The sequence below is a fragment of the Rhineura floridana genome, chromosome 1 (genome assembly GCF_030035675.1).
Source record: "Rhineura floridana isolate rRhiFlo1 chromosome 1, rRhiFlo1.hap2, whole genome shotgun sequence".
Lineage (NCBI taxonomy): Eukaryota > Metazoa > Chordata > Lepidosauria > Squamata > Rhineuridae > Rhineura > Rhineura floridana.
The window spans coordinates 49377846-49397378 of NC_084480.1; the positions used below are offsets into that span (position 1 = coordinate 49377846).

The window sequence follows — 19533 nt, forward strand, 5'->3', positions numbered from 1 at the left end:
TTTCACAGCTGCCGCACACTGAGAGAGCGGGCCTGGAGCAGGGTGGAATAGCGTGGCTCTGCTCTTCTGCATTTAGCAGCAGTTTGCCAAACAGAAATGTTGCCAGTTTTAAAAAAATTGTAGGAGAATATATGGGGTTCAACTCCAACTTGTGGGTTGAGGCTGCATGGGGCTAAAGGCGTAGCTAGAGAGACCTCTTGGTTGCTAGGCTATACCTGTCCTTTGATCTCCTGCTGTCTCTTCCTTCCTGCTAGACTGATATGCAAAGAGTGTTGATCCCTGTTCCTTCCTGCTTTCTTCTTTCTCGAGAGGGGAGCAGACATCTTTCCTTTGTCTCTCCCTCTCAACCAGCTTGAGGGCTAGCACTGGGACCAGTGCTGGCTGCTCCAACTTAGCTAGTTAGCTAGATATAGAACTCTGTCCTATCAACTATGTACTTCCAGAATAAAGTAGTTATTTCTTATTTTAAAGCTTAAAGCCTGTCTGCCTAATTTGCAGGGAAGGTAGAATCTTAGCAAAGATTCAAACACACACACACAAGCTCGCTCAAAACTCTCCGTTCCGCTACGCAACTCTGCAGGGTCCTACAGGACATTGAGCCTAGCCTCCTACATAGACTTCTGGCTCAGAATTCATTCTGTGAATTCAGACCATGGGATACCCAGAAAACCTATTCCCTTCTGACATGATTGGAAACAGTCTTCTTAATGGATAAGGCGCACAGCGGTATCGATAATAATGTTATTGGGGATGGGGCGGGAAAGGTGTTGTTCAGAGACTCCAGCCTCAGAGCAGCAGCAAGACTGGACTGACTATCTGTCCGCTTCCAGCTTTGTGACATTCCTCCCTCCGCACCCCTAAAGTCAACCTCAATCTTTATCACCCCTAAAGAGAACTGTTACCCAATTGTGAAGGAAGACTGACTCTGAGAAACCTTGACTCCTCGATTCCCCTCTGCATCGTCTCACACAAACAGCTGCGACGGGTGCCATTGGCAATGTTAGACTTTAGACTTAATGCTCTTACGGGGGCGAGGGTGGGGCGGGGGCTCCTCTGAGGAGAATGCGCATCCCTTCTATTGCTTCCAGAGTTCTGGGGGAGAGCTCTTTCTGTGGCAGTGAATACAGCCCTTCACAGAGTCCAAAATGTGGTAAGCTGCCCCAATGCATGGGTGCGGGGCACCCAGCCATCCTTTTCGATGACCTGGCTTCACCTCAGCATGCGCTCTGTGGCTCAGTATCGCCAGTTGATTTTCAGGTTTGGGGGCAGCTGCTGTGTGCTTAACTCATCAAACTTTGAGACGTCTTTCACAGGTGTGCTGTAGAAAGCGAAGACATCTCTGGCACTCTTCATTTGGTGGAGCTGGGAATTAGGAACTGTGTGGCCTAGATCTGCCGCCAGCTGTGCCAAAAGGCGGAACTTTAAACTGCTCTCTCCCAGTGATGCCTTTTGCCAGTCCTTGGACACCGAGGAGCCAAAGATCTCTCTGATGCGAGACTCTAGGCGACTCTGGAGATCCTCAGGAAGAAGGTATTTTTTGCTTCGTAGAGGAGGACAAACCAGAACTGGCTCCTCTTTCACTGGAACAGCTGCTTCTAGGTCACCTTCCTTCTTCCTATTGAAAGAAGTTAGAAGAGTCCTTTTTAGATAGCGTTAAACATTTCTATCCTGTCCTGTATGAACAAAGGTTTATAATATAGCCTGGATCCTCACTCTAGCCTCATCAAGAACACTAGAACCTACCCTCAACAAGAACATTGAACCCTTCTGAGCCTAACAACAACTAAGTCCTTAGCTTAGCATGTATTTTAACCCAGGAGTCCCACATCCAGTTCTTCAGGCCTCTGCATTACACTAACAAACACCAATTTTTAGATGATGATGATTTTATTATTATTATTATTATTATTGCCCTTCCTTTCACCAATATGTCCCAGGGTGGATTACAAAATCTAAAATACAGTATTATCAAGAATCACACAAATAGGGTGGGTTTTGAAAACATACATCACAGGAGCCAAAGGCCAGGGTAAAGAGGTGTGTCTTTAGCATTTGCCAAAAACTGTATAGTGAAGGGGCCAGACACACCTCTGTAGGGAGGAAATTCCACAACTCGGGCTGCCATAGAGAAATCTCTCTTCCAGACCACCATCCCCCAAACTACTTTTCCTGTATTAGTGTGTGGAGTGAAAGAGGAGGGGGGAGTGAATGGGCAGTAGAATGCTGGATGATTGGCTGAGGGTGGAGAAGGGAGGAGAGTATAAATGGAAGGATAACACCACAAGTATTCAGAGCAAATCAGAATACGCCCTTCCCTGGCTTCACAAGGTACAATTCAGTAATTGAACAATGCAGGGCAACCAGCTGTGGTAAGACAGTCGCTAGTATTTTTATTTTCTACGCCTTTTCTTCCTGTTACATGATGATGGCTGGGTGAATGGTGCACCAGGAGCTGCATGAAAGGTAAATACTCCTGGGCCTGTAACGTTGATATTAGCGGTAAAACCGCACTGGGATATAGATCCAGAGGCAGACAGATTGTTGTCGTCATCGTGCTGAGAGGTAGAATCTTTCATTTCCTTTCCAACTGAACGTCCAGAATTACCAACTGGAAATGCAGACGATGTGGAAGGTTGACAAAGAGGTGGTGGGGAATCCAAGCTGTTGAAAATAAGATGATTCCGATGCAGAGAGGGTCTTGTTAAAATATCTGTGAAATTTAAACCAGATCTATTTGTTGAAGCCTCATCTACAGGAATTCTTGCAGTTTCTGGAGTAATTTGTCCATTAACCTCAAGGGTATTGTCAGCAAAGGCAGGATGATAGTTTACACACCTTTGTTCACTTGGGGTTGCTTCTTCGTTTCGTCCGAAATATCTTTGAAGCCAAGTTGGGAGCATACTCTTCGCAGATTCCTTCAGATAATTTAAAATCCCCTCCTGTTTGCCCCTTGGGGAGGAGGCCGCTGCCAGGTGGTATCACCGCGTCCAGATCTTCCTGATGCCGCTTCTATAGTTGCCGCTGCTGCCTCCTCCTGCAGCTCCGCCGCGTTCTCCCGAAACCATATTGAGAGCTTTACGAGCCTCCCTCCCACCCCACTGGTGCGCTGCTCAATCATCTTTATGCCACCCTCCCATACAGGCCAATGTTATGCAGAGCTCTTGATATGGTTGACTGGTGTACCATTACTTCACTCCCAGCCACTGAACTCTATGGCTCCTTCAAAGTGATTGTTGGCCTCTCTGTGGCTTCTCTCACAAGTCTCCTTGTTCAAACGCTGAGTTTTGAGGGACGGCCTTTCCTTGGCAGTGCCTGGGTGGTGTGATGCAGCTTCCTGATTATTGATCCAACTATGCTCACTGGGATATTGTATACCTTCAGGGTTGTTTTGGATTACCAGAGATGAAATGCAGACAAGAGGTTTGCTTACAAAGAGTTAAAATTTATTGAGTAACTTACAGCATTCAGCCAAGTATTCCCAATAAAAGTGGATCAGTCCCACCGCTCTGCAGTAGCGGACGTCAGAGACTGAACACCCATACCGGGCACAGATCAGGTTTATATAGCATAAATCTTGGCATATCTCATTGGCATACACATGCAGTTACATATATGATTGATGATAGTATACACTTTGAAATAACATATCATGACATATAATTGGCTGTTCTGATCTTCCCACAGAACATCTTCAAAGCAAACTAATTGCTAAAAACTATAGTATCATTCCAGGTGCACCCTAGTATCCTCCCTTGGCAAACTTCATAGCTATCATCTTTATCTTCATCTCTACTAACAAGCATAGTTTATCATTGACCGTTACTTGGCTTGTGCACTAACACGCAACTCCTGTATTATCTGTGCATTGACCGTCCTTTGACCCATTCATTGGAATCTATGCCTATCAGAACTCTCAAGGTGCTTTCCAGTACCATATTGGATACTGGATATCTTAACTATAAAACATCTACAAATAAACATATTCTTGAACCCATGCCTAATTGGGCCCCTTTATGCTAACAAGATACATTCCCAGCATACTGGCAAGCTATCATATTTTCATTAGAACACCTAGATACTGCAGGTGACTATGAGGTGATCTGGCATACTCGAGGATGCTGGGGCCTGGAAAGGGAATACAAACCTCCAGGCAAATCAAACTTTTAACTTTACATCTACTCTATTATGCTAAAGCCTAAAAGGATACAAGCCTTCAGGCTAACTTAGCCAATAAATACATATTGATCAGCTTAAAGCTAAAATAATATGCTGGCACAGGGTATACAGATATCCAAACACTTGGATATTATTTTGTACCCTTTTCCTAATCTGTGTATTTGTATTACAGTACTTCTCACTTCTGTAGAATGCTCTTTGGTCTTTGTTTTCCTTCAGATCCACAGCCTGACCAATGATCCTTCAAGAGTGGGGGTTTTAACCTGACAATGTGACAGCAACTTAAATGGTTCACAGATGGAGGACAATGGTAAGGTAATTGTGTCCTCAATAGAACAATTTCTTTCATCTGTGTAAACTGGGAGCTTCCACAGCACAGGGGTTGAATATTTATGCAAGCAACATGTTTCAGTTTTTTATGTTTCTTACAAACATTTCCCATCATAAAACCAATGTCACCTTACAATAATTGATTTTTAGTTTCATTGTTTCAAAATAAAATACCATACAGAACAAAACTACAATGTACCATTTGCAATTCAGTAATATGAGAACATTGGTCAGGAGTCTGATTACTTTGGCAAGGCACTGTATATATTTAGCAAAGGAACTGGGAGGGCGGTTCTTCACACTGTATAAAATATACATTTTTAAGTAGATAACAAGCTAAATCTTCAGAATGTACTGTATTAAAAGCCTGCAATCCAGCACCTGGAGTACTGCATTAGTGCAAATGCTACTGAAATGAATTGGACTGGCACCAGGGAATGCACCTTAATATGCAGCTTGTGATACTTTTTTTACAAATTAAAATTTGCAGTTAAGAACTGGCTAAGTAGCATACTCTTAGGTCTGAGTGTAGGAAAGTTTTCTCTCTGTGTCATAAGCCCACAGGTTACTGGCCTGCAAAACATGTTACTAGTTTTCTGGCAAATGGCAGAGGAAGGACAAAGAGCTTCACCCTCTTGCAGGGCGCGAGTACATATGAGGCTAGTGCTTTAATACAAGGCTGCTCTACCTCTGTATTTAAGACTTTATATCAAGTTGTCTGAAAAATACAAGTTTTTTGCCCCCGTTAGCCACTTTGTTTGGAGCTGAAACTTATTTTGTAATGGCTTTGCCCTCTCCTTTGTGTTTTCTTATTCCTAATGTAGAGAAAAAGTAGCAGTGCAGCTCTTGGGGCTGTACATCAGAATGCAGGTGAGGAAATGGCCTGTTTAGATGCTCCTTATGTATTTTTTTTCTAAAAAAAAATTAATACCAGCCATCAGGGAGAAATGTACTTCTCTCCAATATGCCAGATTTCTATGAACTGAGTTTTTGACTGGGGAGAGATTTGAATCACATCCCTTTTCATTCTGAAATGGTTAAATTCCATGACCACATGCATTTTCTGGGCATATAGGACAGATCTTAACTCCATGAGGGTGAAGAATGTAGTCTGGTACCTTCACACAAATAAGTTAAACTTTACAGCAGCCTTTCTAAAAGTTTGAAAGCCACAAACTTTGAAAGCCACAAACTTTGACATGAGTCTGTTTACATGTCAAGGCTTACACTCAAAATGTAGGCTGATAAATGGTATGTGCACAGGAACACGAGGACTGTGCTCCAACTTGTCTGTCATAATCAAAGAGCAAAAATGTTCAAGTGGTCAATTCTGTGAACTTGTGATGGCTTAAGAACTTTGCACAGATTAACATTAAATAATGTATTAATGAAAATACACTGGGTGAAAGGAGGATTTAACTTAAAAACCACCTAAAACATCAATAGGGTTATGTTTCATTCCTATGCTTGCTTGAATGAAGTTGAAATGTATAAAGGAGTGAACTGTAAGGGAAATATTTAAACAAAAGTTAATGCAGTGTATTGTGGTCAGAGCCTAAGGGCTAGGATAACTGTACTTGCTTGGAATCAAACTCTATAAAAATACTTGCTCCCAAGTAAGTGTTTTCAGTTGTAGCATGAGGCAGTTTAACAAGGCACCCTTTCCTGGTTACAACAGATGAAAAATGACATGCTACAATGGTTGTCATCTCATCACATCTTAGATGGAAGTGTCATTTTAGAGAGCAAAAAAAACCACCCACCTGGCATAGAAGTTGGTTATAAAGTTAGAAGCATTTAGCATCCCTTTAAAAAAGCATGTTTCCCATAATGAATATAAACATTTTTCTCTACACAACTGAGGGGAAATTGTGCAATATTGAACATACAGTCCGTTCCCAGTTCTCAGAATCTAATTAGCCAAAGTGGACTTTTTAAACTCCCCCACGTTTTTCCCAGATGGGGACCTATGCAGGTGTACCCCTCTATAAATTATATATTAGATGTATTGCATATTAGGATGTCTAAAGTTAATTATTTTTTCTCTCAAGCCATTCAGCTAAATGATTTTGATTTTGTATTGTCTTAATGTTTTTATTAACTGTTTTCAGAATTGCAAGTTCTACATATTGTGCAAATACAATGTTTTTTTAACAAGTTGTCTACCTTGATTTCTTTCCGAGTGTGTTGAATGAAACAAGCACACACACGTAGTTCCTCCTCTATGGTTCTCAGTGGCTGTGTTCTATACATTGCTACTCTATAAAGCAGGCATGGAGAATCTCCAACTTGTGGGCCCAGTTCTAATTTAGCCTGTGGGGCCATTTTTTCCTCAGCCATGCCTACCTGCCTCACACTTGACCTCACAAATCTTCCAGCTGTGAGGAAGTAATGTTGCAACTGCAAAGGAACAAGTAGGAGCCTTAGAGTACACTCCTGATTGTTTCTTTACCAACAGGGTTTGCATTCATTTCATTTTATACATGGTAGCAAATCCAAATCCACCTGGATAGGTTGCCCCCAGAAGCTCCTAGTCAAGTGGGACTTGCATTCAGCAATTTGTTTTTCTTTTTAAAGTAAGAATTGGAAGCACACTTGAGTTACACCCGATTCCTTTGAAGTTGAATCACTTGATGTTAGGTGATTGAGAAATAGGCAACCCTACCCACCTGCCAAAAGTGGTCTGTGGCGGAAAGGCTAGCTGTGGATCCCACCTTCTAGATCCATTTCCTCAGTCCTGTTATACAGCATGGTTAGCTCAATCTCTCCCATTTGGTTCCTCCAGGGGTAAAAAACCAAAGAGCAGCTTGAGTGTTATGTCTGAACAAGCAGCACTGATGTTGTCTTTCCCAAAACAAGCATAATCATTAGATCACTGAAGTAGATTGGGGGGGGGTAACTGCAAGGGAAACTGCCTTTATTCCTCCTTTCCACTGTAGAATTCCTTCCATCAGTGCCCAAGCAGAGTTTGATACTACCTTTTGTGTGTCTCATTTCAAATAAAGGGAACTGAATTAACACTATCAAAGCCCTTCCGTGCTGCAGCTGATCCAGGGTTTTAGCCCAAAGGGTTTATTTTGTCCAAGGGCTACAGTCTGGCTGACTAGAGCACATGGATTATTGGTTCTGCTGAAAAAATCAAGATCAGTTTCTAGGGTACATGAACTTAATTTGTGTAGAATACATGTTCACTGCTTTTAATTATATTCACTATTATCATTAGCCTTTATCATATATGTACTTGTAGTTCAGACACAAGAGTTCTTATTGGAAGTTTTTTCCAAAGCAAGCAGTGAGTATCTTCAAAGATTCACAAAATCTGTTTCTAATTCTATCTTGCAGAGAAAGCACAATTACTGTATTTGTGTTGTAACAAGCCATCTGCTGTAGGAATAACAGTTACTTTACAGTAGGGCAAGCTATGTTGTGGCCCTCCAGATGTTGCTGGACTCCAAGTCCCATCTTCCATGTGCATTGTCCACACTGGCTGAGGCTGATGAAATTTGTGGAGTCCAGCAACATTGGAGGGGCAGAGATTAGCTACGCCTTTCCAGCTGCTGCTTTGTTGATGACATTTAACTCAAATTTCACACTCAATTCTGCCTGTACTGTTAAAAAAAAGCCAGAATAGGCAATTGTTCATATAATGTGACAGTGGCAATTATATTTACATTAAATTGCAAATAAATCTTACTATGTACTAAACAGTCTGGCATCCACGCTGGCCATTAGTAAATAAATTAAACAGAATTGGTAACAAGTTACCCATTTTTAAAATGACACAATTAAGTTTCCTAAGATTACATTTATGTATTCTCTGGATGTGCAAATTATAGGGGTCAAACTCCTGAACAGATTTTGATGCGATACAGAACTTCATGTGCATTTTGCGAACAGCTCTGATTGCTTGTGCTAAGGACAGTTTATAAATGTTTGATCGGGAACTTAAAATCTTGTCATAAGAACAGGTGTTCTCAAGTAAAGTAGAAAGTTGGGGTCTTGTCTCTGCTGTTCTAAGCCAGTATTCATGCCTGTAACTAAAGGGATACTGGCAGCCTATCAGAAATGTTAATTCTTCATCTTTTGTAATCTGGTTATGTTTCTGTCCATGTCCAGTGTTCTACTTGGGCTACATTTGAACCACTGTCTCTTGACTACTTGTTGTGATGTTGACCACACTTCAATTTTGAGTGCTGCTTCTACTACCTATGCCAGTATATGTTTCAGAGGCCATTATACAAGATACAACAGGAAGAAGGCCTTGGAACAGTACAATTACTCAGTAACTTCATACTTTCTGATCAGGTTTAAAGCCAAAGTGTTCCATTTCACATCTGAGGTCTAGAGATCAATTTTTATATATGCACAAGATACTAGATGTATTTGCCTAAACATTTAGTCTTTATTAGCATTTTGACTTAATACTTTTCAGTTGTGTACATCCAACCCAGTATGAATAATTAAATGCTCTGTGCACTAGCAATAACTGAAGAGAGCTGCAATTTGAGGGAATTTCCAATTAGAGATCTTAAGACAAGATCAGTACAAAAATGTTACAAATAAAAAGTCACAATATAAAATAGCAGCTCCACATAATGTTCAAGTTTTACACAAAAGGGCAGTTCAGTTTGCTTCATTCTTTGATGCCTCATCAAAGTTCTCCACAAGATCTAAAAAGGAAAATTAACAAGAGTCAAGCTTTTGTAGTGCAATGAATCACAGTTGCTATTTGCAAGTCTTTCATCCTAAAATCAATAGCTTTGTCTATAATTCAACAAATGATCTACCACAGAACATTTAAGCATTAAACAACCTAGCCAGTTATTTTTATGCAATGCAGGAGGCAGAAGTGACACACTGTTCGTATGTTTTAAATTCACCACACAACGAAGGAAAGCTAAGTTGAGCATGTTAGCTTTGCCCCCACCCAACTCGCCCTCTATGGGTTATAAGGATAACTACTGCAGCAAGGACCCTTTCTATGCTTGTTGGCTCCCCATGCAATTTCCAATCCTGATTTTCCAGGGTTCTAAGAATAACATGGGGAACCTACATGCTTCAAAAGTTATCCCCCAACTCATGGGAGACAACGGACAGGCCAGCCCAAGCACAATCATCCTCACTCAATGCATGAGGGAATAGCGCCTTTATATTTGGACAATTATGTTCTCCTCTTTCTAGACCTGGTAAAAATCAGGTCTGGAAGACAATAAAGTAGGTACTTGGAACTGGTTGTGAGGTGCTTTTACACGGGCAGCACCTGGAAAAGTCATTGCCCCATAGGTAGGCTAGGCATTAGCCTAAAACTAAAATTTTAGTTTTTCCATTGTATCTTACTGTCAAATGACCCATGAACAGACATAATGACTGGAAGCTAAAGGTGTCCTATGCGAGTGAAAAGATGTTTCTGCTCATACAGAGAGAGTCCCTGATTTTAGTGATTCCCCCTTCTTGCTGCAGCCCCTATGCACCATCCCATAGTATTGCAGAAGGTCCCCGAACCCTCAGGAGTAAATTTACAGGCAGTGCAAGTAAGCCCATTACATGAACAGAACTCTGCTCTCAAAATTCAGTACCATAGTTCAGTAGTATGAAGTAAATTACCCAAATCCATTAATATGAACACAGAAGTAGACCCTGGATCAAACGTATCAAGATGTCATTGTTATGACCTAGCGCAGTCTTTCCCAACATTTGGGTTCCCATATGTTGCTGGATTAGTTTCCATAAAACATGACCATTGCCCATGCTGGCTGGGGGACCCAAAGGTTGGGAAAGGCTGACCTAATGCAACAAATCTTTAGGCATCAACCACAGAATTGACTAATCATCCTGTTCAGCCTTGTTTTGTTTAATGATTAATATTGTTACCCAGATATCTAATACCTTCTCTTCATTACATTGTTCATTCCTCACAATTTCACATTACTTTTGCAAGAAAAGAAATGAAGTGAAATATTCTTACCTGGAACTTCATCATCGTCTTCCTCACCAGTAGCAAGAGGTGCTTTGCCATCCACAGCTGTAATTGCAAATGTATTGACACAGATGAGGCATCTCTAAGACAGGTTTTTCTAATAGCAGCCCAATTTGCACCAAAACATAGTAACATTACAATCCTATCCCCACTTACTTGGGAGTAGGCCCCAATAAACTCAGCAAGACTTATTCCTCAGTTGACAAGCCTTGGACTGTACTGCAAGTGGTGAACCACAGTTTACCCCTAAATACCCACTCTAGAATAATGTATTATATTCAATATAACCTAAGCAGGTTGTTCCATCAGTGCAAGGATTTCTCCTTGCACAACACAATAATTACGCCTCTCCTCCCCCACACGCTCCTTAAATTTCTTGGGGCTCCCCCAATTCTTCAGAACAGACTTGGGGATGGTGCAGGGCCCACAGGGAAGGGAGGAATCCCACTGCGCTAGCACAACTTTTTAGCTGAATGCTGACACACTGTGCTCATAAATCACTGCTTTTCATAGTAGGCCACAGGCTTTACTGCATGTGGTTTGCTAGAATATAGCCTAAGCAGAGGAACCCAAAACTGTATCTGACAATGTAGGAACAAATAGTACAACTTCAGTCATGAAGAAGTTCCTTCAAATCAAGAAAAAGCAGAAGTCCCACATCCATGAAGTAGGCTTCCGAACTTATTTGCTTATTCAGGAAAATAACAGATCAAATATATGTGAAGAACAGCAATTTCAATCCACGATCCTTTGAAGGAGCAAGTGGAGAGACAGAACACCCACCCACCATTTGTTTCTAAACATAGCAGCTGAAAATCTCTTTGCTTATACTCATAACCTGTCCTATCCATCTACACATTATGTGGCACTGGTACTAGTTAGCGAAATTCACCAAGCTTAAGCTTGTCTAGGCTTCTTCAGGCGTTTTCCCTATGGGACTGGAAAAAAATCGTCTCTTCTCACCCCCAGCACTGGAAAATGAAACATGCTCAATTGAGGAAGGATCCATTCTCACGCTCTCTATGGTACAATCCTCAGGGGAGGGGGAAGGAGCACAGAAAAAGAACAGCACAGAAAAGGACCCATTAGGATGGTCCGCCACAGGCGCTTGATGGATCCTGATGGATTCCTGAATGCGCTTGGGGACTTTATGGAGCCTGCAGATGGGCACTCGGTCGAGACCCCGGTGGAGCAGTGGAATAAGGAGATGACCAGGTGGCTCCGAAACGCCCTCTCCCCCTGAATAGAGCTCAGACAGCACCGTGGTATACTCCACGGTTGCCAACTCTGAGGCGGGAGGTGAGACGGCTAGAGCGCCGGTGGCAGAAATCTTGCTCTGATGACTATCGGACACGGGTTAGAGCAGCTGCAGCAGCCTACCATGTGGAAATAAGGACAGCAAAAAAGGATTTTTATGCTGCCTCTATTGCGTCCGCAGAGTGCTGTCCCAGGAGGCTGTTCCAAGTGGTCCGAAGCCTGGTTGGTCCAGTTGCTTCGGAACCTGTGGAACATTCTAAGATCTCCTGTGATGAGTTTGCAAAGCACTTTGCGGATAAAATCGATCGTCTAAAGAGTGTGATTCCGCACGCCATGGATACAGTGAGCGAGCCAGAGTCGGCCAGTGGTTCTCCAGTGGTGTGGGATCGGTTCCAGCTTCTTCCTTCTGAAGTGGACAAGGTGCTTTCAACCTTAAGGCCAACCACCTGCTTACTCGACCCTTGCCCGTCGTGGCTCATTATGAGCTGCAAGAACAAATTGGGCGAGGGGATCAAGGCGGTGGTAAATGCATCCTTGGAAGAGGGCATAATGCCATCAGCCCTCAAGGAGGCAGTAATAAAACCAATTTAAAGAAGCCCTCCTTGGATCCCCAAGATTTGAACAACTTTCGCCCAATCTCAAACTTGCCATTCTTGGGCAAGACGGTTGAGCGGGTGGTGGCGAAGCAGTTGCAAATGCATTTGGAGGAAGCGGATTATCTGGATCCATTTCAGTCGGGCTTCAGGCCTGGACATGGGACTGAAACAGCCTTGGTCGCCTTGGTGGATGATATGAGGAGAGCGTTGGATAGGGGTAAGTGCACCTTCCTCGTCCTCCTAGACCTCTCAGCAGCTTTTGATACCGTTGACCACAGTATCCTTCTGGATCGCCTGGAGGGGCTAGGCATAGGGGGCACTGTATTGCAGTGGTTCCATTCCTTCCTCTCCGATAGGCACCAAAGAGTAGCATTGGGGGATGAGGTTTCGGACCCTTGGCCTCTCACTTGTGGGGTGCCACAGGGCTCCATAAACTCCCCGATGCTATTTAGCATCTATATAAAGCCGCTGGGGACTATCATCAGGAGATTTGGGCTGCAGTGTCACCAATATGCAGATGACACGCAGCTCTATCTCTCATTTAAATCTTCACTAAGGTTGGCTGTAGAAACCCTATCCAAGTGCCTGGAATCGGTGAGTGGCTGGATGGGAAGGAATAAGCTGAAGCTGAACCCTGACAAAACTGAGGTAGTTCGTGGGAGACAAGGGAAGGTTAGGGGATTTGGACCTGGTGCTCAATGGGGTACAACTGCCCCTAAAAGACCAGGTCTGTAGCTTCGGGGTCATTCTTGACTCCCAACTGTCCATGGAAGCTCAAGTTTCGGCTGTGAGCCGGGCAGCACTGTATCAACTCTATCTGATACGGAGGCTACGCCTCTACCTTCCCAATCATCTGTTCCCATCGGTGGTACATGCCCTGGTCTCCTCTCGCCTAGACTACTGTAATACGCTCTACGTGGGGCTACCCTTGAAAACGGTCAGGAAGCTGCAACTGGTACAGAATGCGGCGGCTCGCCTGATTAAAGGCAGCCGCCGGCAAGATCACATAACTCCAGTGCTGAAGGAGTTGCACTGGTTACCGGTTGTTTTCTGGGCCCAATTCAAGGTGTTGGTTCTGACCTTTAAAACCCTATACGGTTTCGGCCCAGTGTATCTAAAGGAGTGCCTTCAACATCATCAGGGATGCTGCTCAACAAGATCAGCCTCAAAAGGCCTTCTCTCTATCCCACCAGTTAAAACAGCTAGACTGGTGAGAACTAGGGAGAGGGCTTTTTCAATTGTGGCCCCCACTTTGTGGAATTCTCTCCCAAATGATCTGCACCATGCCCCCTCTATGATGAGCTTCCGCCGGGCCTTGAAGACCTGGCTCTTCAGGCAGGCTTTTGGGGTGGGCTAGATTTTATCTTCATTGTTTTTAGATTTTCAATGTCTAGGTATTATATGCCTATGTTGTACGTCGCCCAGAGTGGCTGGACTGCCAGCCAGATGGGCAACTAATAAATTCTATAAATAAATAAAATAAAAAATAAAACAACATTTGAACAGGTTCTCAATCTTGGAAGTTTCAGGTAGCCAGTGTGAGAACAGGATAATGGACTAGATGGGCCACTGACCTGATCCAACAGGGTCTTCATCTTTCTATATTATTTCAAATATACAAATTAACTATGGCTCAGATATAGTGTCATCCATAAAATAAAGTTTGACTACAAGATAGCACCATGCAGTTCTCTCTTAGACAGATTATAACTACTTGGAGCTTTCAAAAGTGATGATTCATGCTGGCTATTCCAATTGGCAATATAGTATCCTCTCTTAACAGAAAACTTTCTCTTAACTGAGAAAACTAGCACAATGTTGATTTATGACTTTCTAATTTCTTGGCCCCTTACAAACCAATATTTGCCTTCTTGCTACAGTAAACACCTTGATTTTATAATCACCCTAAATTTCATTAGTAGTATAATAAGAATTCCATGTCTCACTCTTTATACCAATGTTAGAGAGCCTATTCTGTTTTTATAGCCTTCTCAGTATTATTCAGAATTCTGACTAACCAGTATCTTGTTTCTCAAAACCAACTAGTCCCCTAACCACAAGCAGCAGCACCACCACCACCACCACCACCCATATGTACATCAAATTAAAATTACAAGGGCTGAGATTGTCTCAGTGAGAAAGGTTACCCCTATGGACACTCAAAGCCCAAGTCCGAGTATCATCCAGACACTGCAAGACCAATGGCTGGCATGACATTTGATGACTATGCCTTAAAAGGGTAAAGAATTTTAACTCTCCGTTGCACTGTGTCTTCAAGGCCTACTTACGTTGCTTGGGCAGAGCCTCTGCTAGCCTTCTCAAGCTGGTCAGACTGTCAGCACCAAGCTGATTTAAGATGCTAGGCAGCATTTCAGTCAGTTGCTTTGTCTCAGCATGGCCTGTGATTGTGAAAGTGTTAGCAGCTAGAGATGCTTGAACTTTAGGATTGTTGAAGTGGATGACAGTGCCCTGGTTGGTAAACATGTTTACCTGCAAAACAAGACAAAGCTACTTGAACAATAAGGCTTTTACAATTATGAACTTTAATAGAAAATGTTCAGTGAAAAACTCAAATTAGTGAAAACCAAGACTTTGCAGAAAAAAAAATATTTATGAAAGCACTCTGAAAACAAAAAGCGCATGTTACCTCTTCAATACCAGAGATGTTATTCACTCCCAATTTCTTTAAGGAAAACTGAAGCTTCTTGTCATCTGCTGTAGCTGTTCTATGAACCACCTTCTTCTTTCTACGGGCAGTACCCTATGAACAAAGAGAATAAATGTTAAGCCCTCTCCAAAGTGTACAGATTATTTTTGTAAGACAAAAACTTTAAAGTATCAAAATGACAAGCAACTCTATCCTATCTCTGGTTGTGATTAAATCAAAGTTTCTGCTTCTATTTCAAAGGCTAGGCCAGTGGTTCCCAACCTGGGGGCCGGGACCCCCGGGGGGCCGCAAAGTAATCCAGAGGGGGCCATGAACAGTAACAAAATGAATCATTTATTAATTTTTTTAAAAAAGTCTTCACTCCCTCTACACTGTCTGCTTTCCACTGCCGCTGCAGATGACACCTCCCCCTTGCTCCAAACGAGAGGGGAGGCCTTTTGCTGAAGCGCCATAGCGTCTTTCAGGAGCACTAAGTGCAGGCATCTGCCTATAAAATACATGGCAGATGCCAAAGGAGGCTGAGGGTGGAGCTACCAGGAAGAGGGGATTACTATCACTGATTCCCATCTCCTTGCACTGCTGCTACTGGCAATGCCCTTGCTTAGAATGAGAGGAGAGGGCTTTTTGTGAAGCAAACAGAAGCAAGCCTGCAAAGAAAGGCTACTTTCCCCCTTCCTTCCTGGCAGCCAGCCTGCCTCCCTGGGGTGAGGGGGTCACAATTTTTTTTCAGCTTATAAAGGGGGTCCCGTGCTCATAAAGGTTGGGAACCACTGGGCTAGGCAATTACACAACACTCACTAATGAACAGAAGTGAGTGATCACCAGCCATAATTCCTGCCAACAACAGAATTTAATTGAAGCAAGCCAATTAGTTCTATATATTTGTCTGGTAGCCTTTGTCAAGCAAGAATCTCCCCCAGGAAGCAGGCAGAGAAGCTTGCAAACACCGGAACAGAGTTGCTTGTTTTTTAGGCCATCAACATGCCACAAATGAGCAACGCAGGTATATCCAGTCATAAAACTCAATAAAGATTTGTTGGATAGTGCAGACAGATTTAGCTGCAACACCAAAATTATTTTTCCCCATTTTACACCATTTACCTCAATATAGATAATTCAGTTGAACAGAAGTTTGTGTGGGACCTTCAAAGATAAACACAAATAGTCTGCAGAGAAAAGAATTAAGCATAACCACTGCCACACCCTTTAGGTCTTTGTTTTCTGACAGAATGAGTCACACCACACAGTCCAGAGTTGCAAGAAAAGGAGAACAGCATTAGTACAAGTCATCTTCAGGAACTTTGAGAAAAAAGTTAAAAGAATGTATCTCAGGAAGCCAAGTTGTGTTACAGAAATCAGAATGGTACAAAGAAAACAAAAAAGATGTAGTAAACTGAACAAAGAAGGAAAACCCAAAAGGTACAAGACACATCCATCAGTCAAGGATTGATTTATTTTAAAATTTGTCCAGTATACACCTAGATCAAACAAAATATGATTATTTGAACCTAGTGGTCAGCAGTTCCAAATGAAGACATGCAATGGCATGTCTGAATATTATGCTGATAAATATGCCTATTTTAAAGCTGTAACAAGCTGTAATTAGAAAAATGGCCCTTCATGGAAGCAACAGCCTAAATATCTGCCCATGCATATTTGCCAGCACAGCATGTTGTGTGATACTTTACTAACTAAGCAGATCTAGGCTAATTTTCAAACTTAAAACTAAAATTGTAACCAGCAGTTCAACTACCATGGCTTTGCTATATCCAGTAAAGGTTTGGAGGGGGGTACTGTTTAAAACAAACATTACAGAAATTTGTCTAAATAAATAAAATTAACCCAATAAGATATATAGGATGATGTACTTTAAGTCACATAGTACTAATTGTTTTAATTCTAGAGACCAAGCTTGTTTTACTTCAATTAAATTCATAGCTGCCTTAAATATAATTAGCATGGTGAACATTATAGGTGTCAGCTGTAAAGCACTTATGCCAGGACCTGAAATTCTACTGGCTCCACCTTGATTAAAAATAGGTTTCTGATGCAAGCTGCCTGTAATGAAAGCTGCTGAAAAAACATTATATACACATTCTAGTACAGGGAGTATGTTTAAATCTTTATAGCACAATCCTAAGCATGGGTACTCAAACACTAAGTCTGTTTAAGTTCACTGGGTCCTCTCAAGCCAAACGTGTTGAGTAGCATAGCCTTGTAAATTACAAGAAGCTTTGCAGAAAGCACACATTAAGCACTAGAAAACTGTTGCTAGTGTTTCACAAAATACTATGCCAAACCTATCCTGTAAAAACATTTTCATCTACTAGTAGCTAGCCATTTACCACGCTATCAACATCAATATTTGAACACACACAGTTGCATTCCTTGTGGGGGTGGGTCAGTTTTTAATGTTGTTTAGTTTAATGTTGTTTAATTTTAATTATTGTATTTTGGGTTTTATATTGTATTTTATTGTGGCAATGTACGTCGCCTAGAGTGGCCGTTCAGTCGGCCAGATAGGCGACTCACAAATAAAATTTTATTATTATTATTATTATTGTGCTCATTCAGGCACTAAGAATATCAGCACTCTGAAGGACACATACATTAGAGTTATGTTTAAAAAAAATCAAAGTATTATGCTTAAAATCAGCTAACAAATGAGCATAGAACTGTAAGTTACTTTGTTTCTCATGATTACCACCCTCCCCCAAGGAAAATGGTTTCTTTCTCTTTTTATCATCCTCACAAGCATACTTGGTTGAGGAACGATAACTGGCCCAGAATCACCTAGCGAGTTTCATGGCTGTGTAGAAATTTAACACAGGTCTCCTACGCAAAACACTCTCATTATACCGCACTACCTGATGTGTATATTACACACAACAAAGCTTAGTTATCATCTCCTCCCATCCTCAAACAATAACAAAATTGTAACTGCCTCTTCAAAATACAACCTTCAAATTATTACTAAAAATATAAATGCCATACTGTTGGATAAAAAAAAAAAGGGTTTTACAAGTTAATGCAGGAGGAGGAGGAGCAAATGAAAGGCTAATATGAAGACACGATTCTTGGAGAAATGAAAAAGAGTAAGCAGCGCAACCTTACCTTCCCACCAATGCGAACTTGTGCTTGGAGCTTAGCTAGTTTTTCTTGATTCATCATTGTTTCTTTCATCTAAGGAAAGAATAAACGAGGAGAGATTAGGCTGATACCATCCCCGGGAAGAACAGACGGGGGAGAGTGATTAGTCTGATGTCATGGCGGCGCCTCGAGGCCTCCCTGCTCTCTTCGGCCTACGAGATTAAACTGAAACCTCCAAAATTCTGTCCGGCCCAGTCCATGAGGAACTGCAGCCTCTGTAGTCAGGAAGGCCACCCCATCCCTCCCAGAAGGGCTTTCGAGCCTGAGGGCCGGCCTCAAGGAAAGAAAGCCAAGGGCCTCGTCCTTGAGCCGCCGGTGGCTCGGGAAAGGACAGGAATACGAGGCGTCTAGCGCCCGGTTCTCAGCAGCAGGGTTCCCTTCATGCCAAAGCCCGTGGCTTCTTCCCAACGCACAGGCCTGAGAAGGCTTCCACCAGGAAGGGACACACCCGCTGCACACGACACCACCACCACCTCGTTTCCCCCCCCCTTCCTTGGGTGCTCTCTTTGTACCTTCTCAGGACGAAGCGCTCAGCCTGGGCAGGGCAAGGAGCAGGAGACTGCGGTGAGGAAAGCGCAGAGCTTGACGGGCGCACGCGGAAGGAACCAAGATGGCCGCCGTAAAGGAAAACAGTCAATGACGACGCTATGACGAAAGGTAACATCCGGCGCGCGCACCGCTCTCAAGTTCGATATCCCCTCTTCTCCCTTAATTGCTGTGCCATCACGTGGTGCGTGTGCGTGGTAGTAGTCATTCTCTGCGGCTGTGCACGCTGTGGTGGCTCACGCCTTCAGAAGGCAGTCAGTGGGCAGGTGTCGCCCGGCGTGCCGCGGAACGAGGTGGTAGATAAAGAGTAGGCAGTAGGACGGGGCTAGGAGCAAGGAGGAAAAAGTTTAGTGTGGAACATGGAAATCCTGCAGGGTGACAATTAAGCATAGTCATCGCCATAATAACAGTTGCTCGTCTTTAATGTATCACAAGTTTGTTGGTTTTGCTGGAGGTTGTGTGAGTTGGAAATTTTTGTCACACCCTCCAGGTTTTTCGTTCCTGGTAAACCAGGGGAACTGGTAGACCAGCCTACCTGTTTATTTTAAAGGGTGGGCGCTGTCTATCTAATTATTGTCATGAGGTCTCTTTGTTAGGCAGGGGTGTAGTCGTTCAGGGTCGGGGTGTGTGTGTCTTATGCCCTTTAATTTTTTGGGAGCAGGGTCCCAGTAGGGTCCCTGTGTTTCCAGCGTCCTACAAGCCAATCAGCATGAAAGGGGAATGTGTTGGTCACTGAGAAGAGTAATCTAATGTGCTTCCTTGTCCTTTCCTGCTGATTGGAGTTGAACAGAATGAAAGAAGAGGAGCCAGCCACTGAGAAGACTCTTATCAGT

At 42.8% G+C, this 19533-nt stretch overlaps 2 protein-coding genes across 3 annotated transcripts; both read right to left on the bottom strand.

Moving 5' to 3' along the window:
- Positions 1–1233: 1233 nt before the first annotated feature.
- On the bottom strand, positions 1234–3065 carry LOC133376483 (large ribosomal subunit protein mL50-like). The gene is made up of 2 exons (XM_061608688.1): positions 2983–3065; positions 1234–1639 (listed from the first exon to the last, which is right to left on the bottom strand). Exons 1-2 carry the CDS (start codon positions 3063–3065, stop codon positions 1234–1236), a joined length of 489 nt encoding a protein of 162 aa, XP_061464672.1.
- A 5823-nt stretch (positions 3066–8888) lies between these two features.
- BTF3 (basic transcription factor 3) lies at positions 8889–18838 on the bottom strand. Of its 2 annotated transcripts, none has more exons than XM_061621095.1 (6): positions 18667–18838; positions 18119–18187; positions 14984–15097; positions 14625–14826; positions 10472–10528; positions 8889–9176 (listed from the first exon to the last, which is right to left on the bottom strand). In XM_061621095.1, the coding sequence occupies exons 2-6, from the start codon at positions 18185–18187 to the stop codon at positions 9130–9132; spliced, it is 489 nt and encodes a 162-aa protein (XP_061477079.1). In that variant the 5' UTR covers positions 18667–18838; the 3' UTR covers positions 8889–9129. The 2 variants fall into 2 exon arrangements, with proteins under 2 accessions (XP_061477079.1, XP_061477087.1); XM_061621103.1 differs by lacking the exon at positions 18667–18838 and adding an exon at positions 18568–18592.
- Positions 18839–19533: the final 695 nt, after the last annotated feature.

Bases quoted from the DNA above. Each gene is read 5' to 3' on its own strand.
- LOC133376483 (XM_061608688.1), bottom strand. From the start codon at position 3,065: ATGGTTTCGGGAGAACGCGGCGGAGCTGCAGGAGGAGGCAGCAGCGGC. The intron at 1,640-2,982 runs GTGATACCACCT...CTATCTAAAAAG, and splicing joins ATCAGGAAGATCTGGACGCG to GACTCTTCTAACTTCTTTCA.
- BTF3 (XM_061621095.1), bottom strand. From the start codon at position 18,187: ATGAAAGAAACAATGATGAATCAAGAAAAACTAGCTAAGCTCCAAGCA. The intron at 14,827-14,983 runs GTAACATGCGCT...CTTGTTTTGCAG, and splicing joins ACATCTCTGGTATTGAAGAG to GTAAACATGTTTACCAACCA. The intron at 10,529-14,624 runs GTAAGTAGGCCT...TTGCAATTACAG, and splicing joins AGAGGCTCTGCCCAAGCAAC to CTGTGGATGGCAAAGCACCT.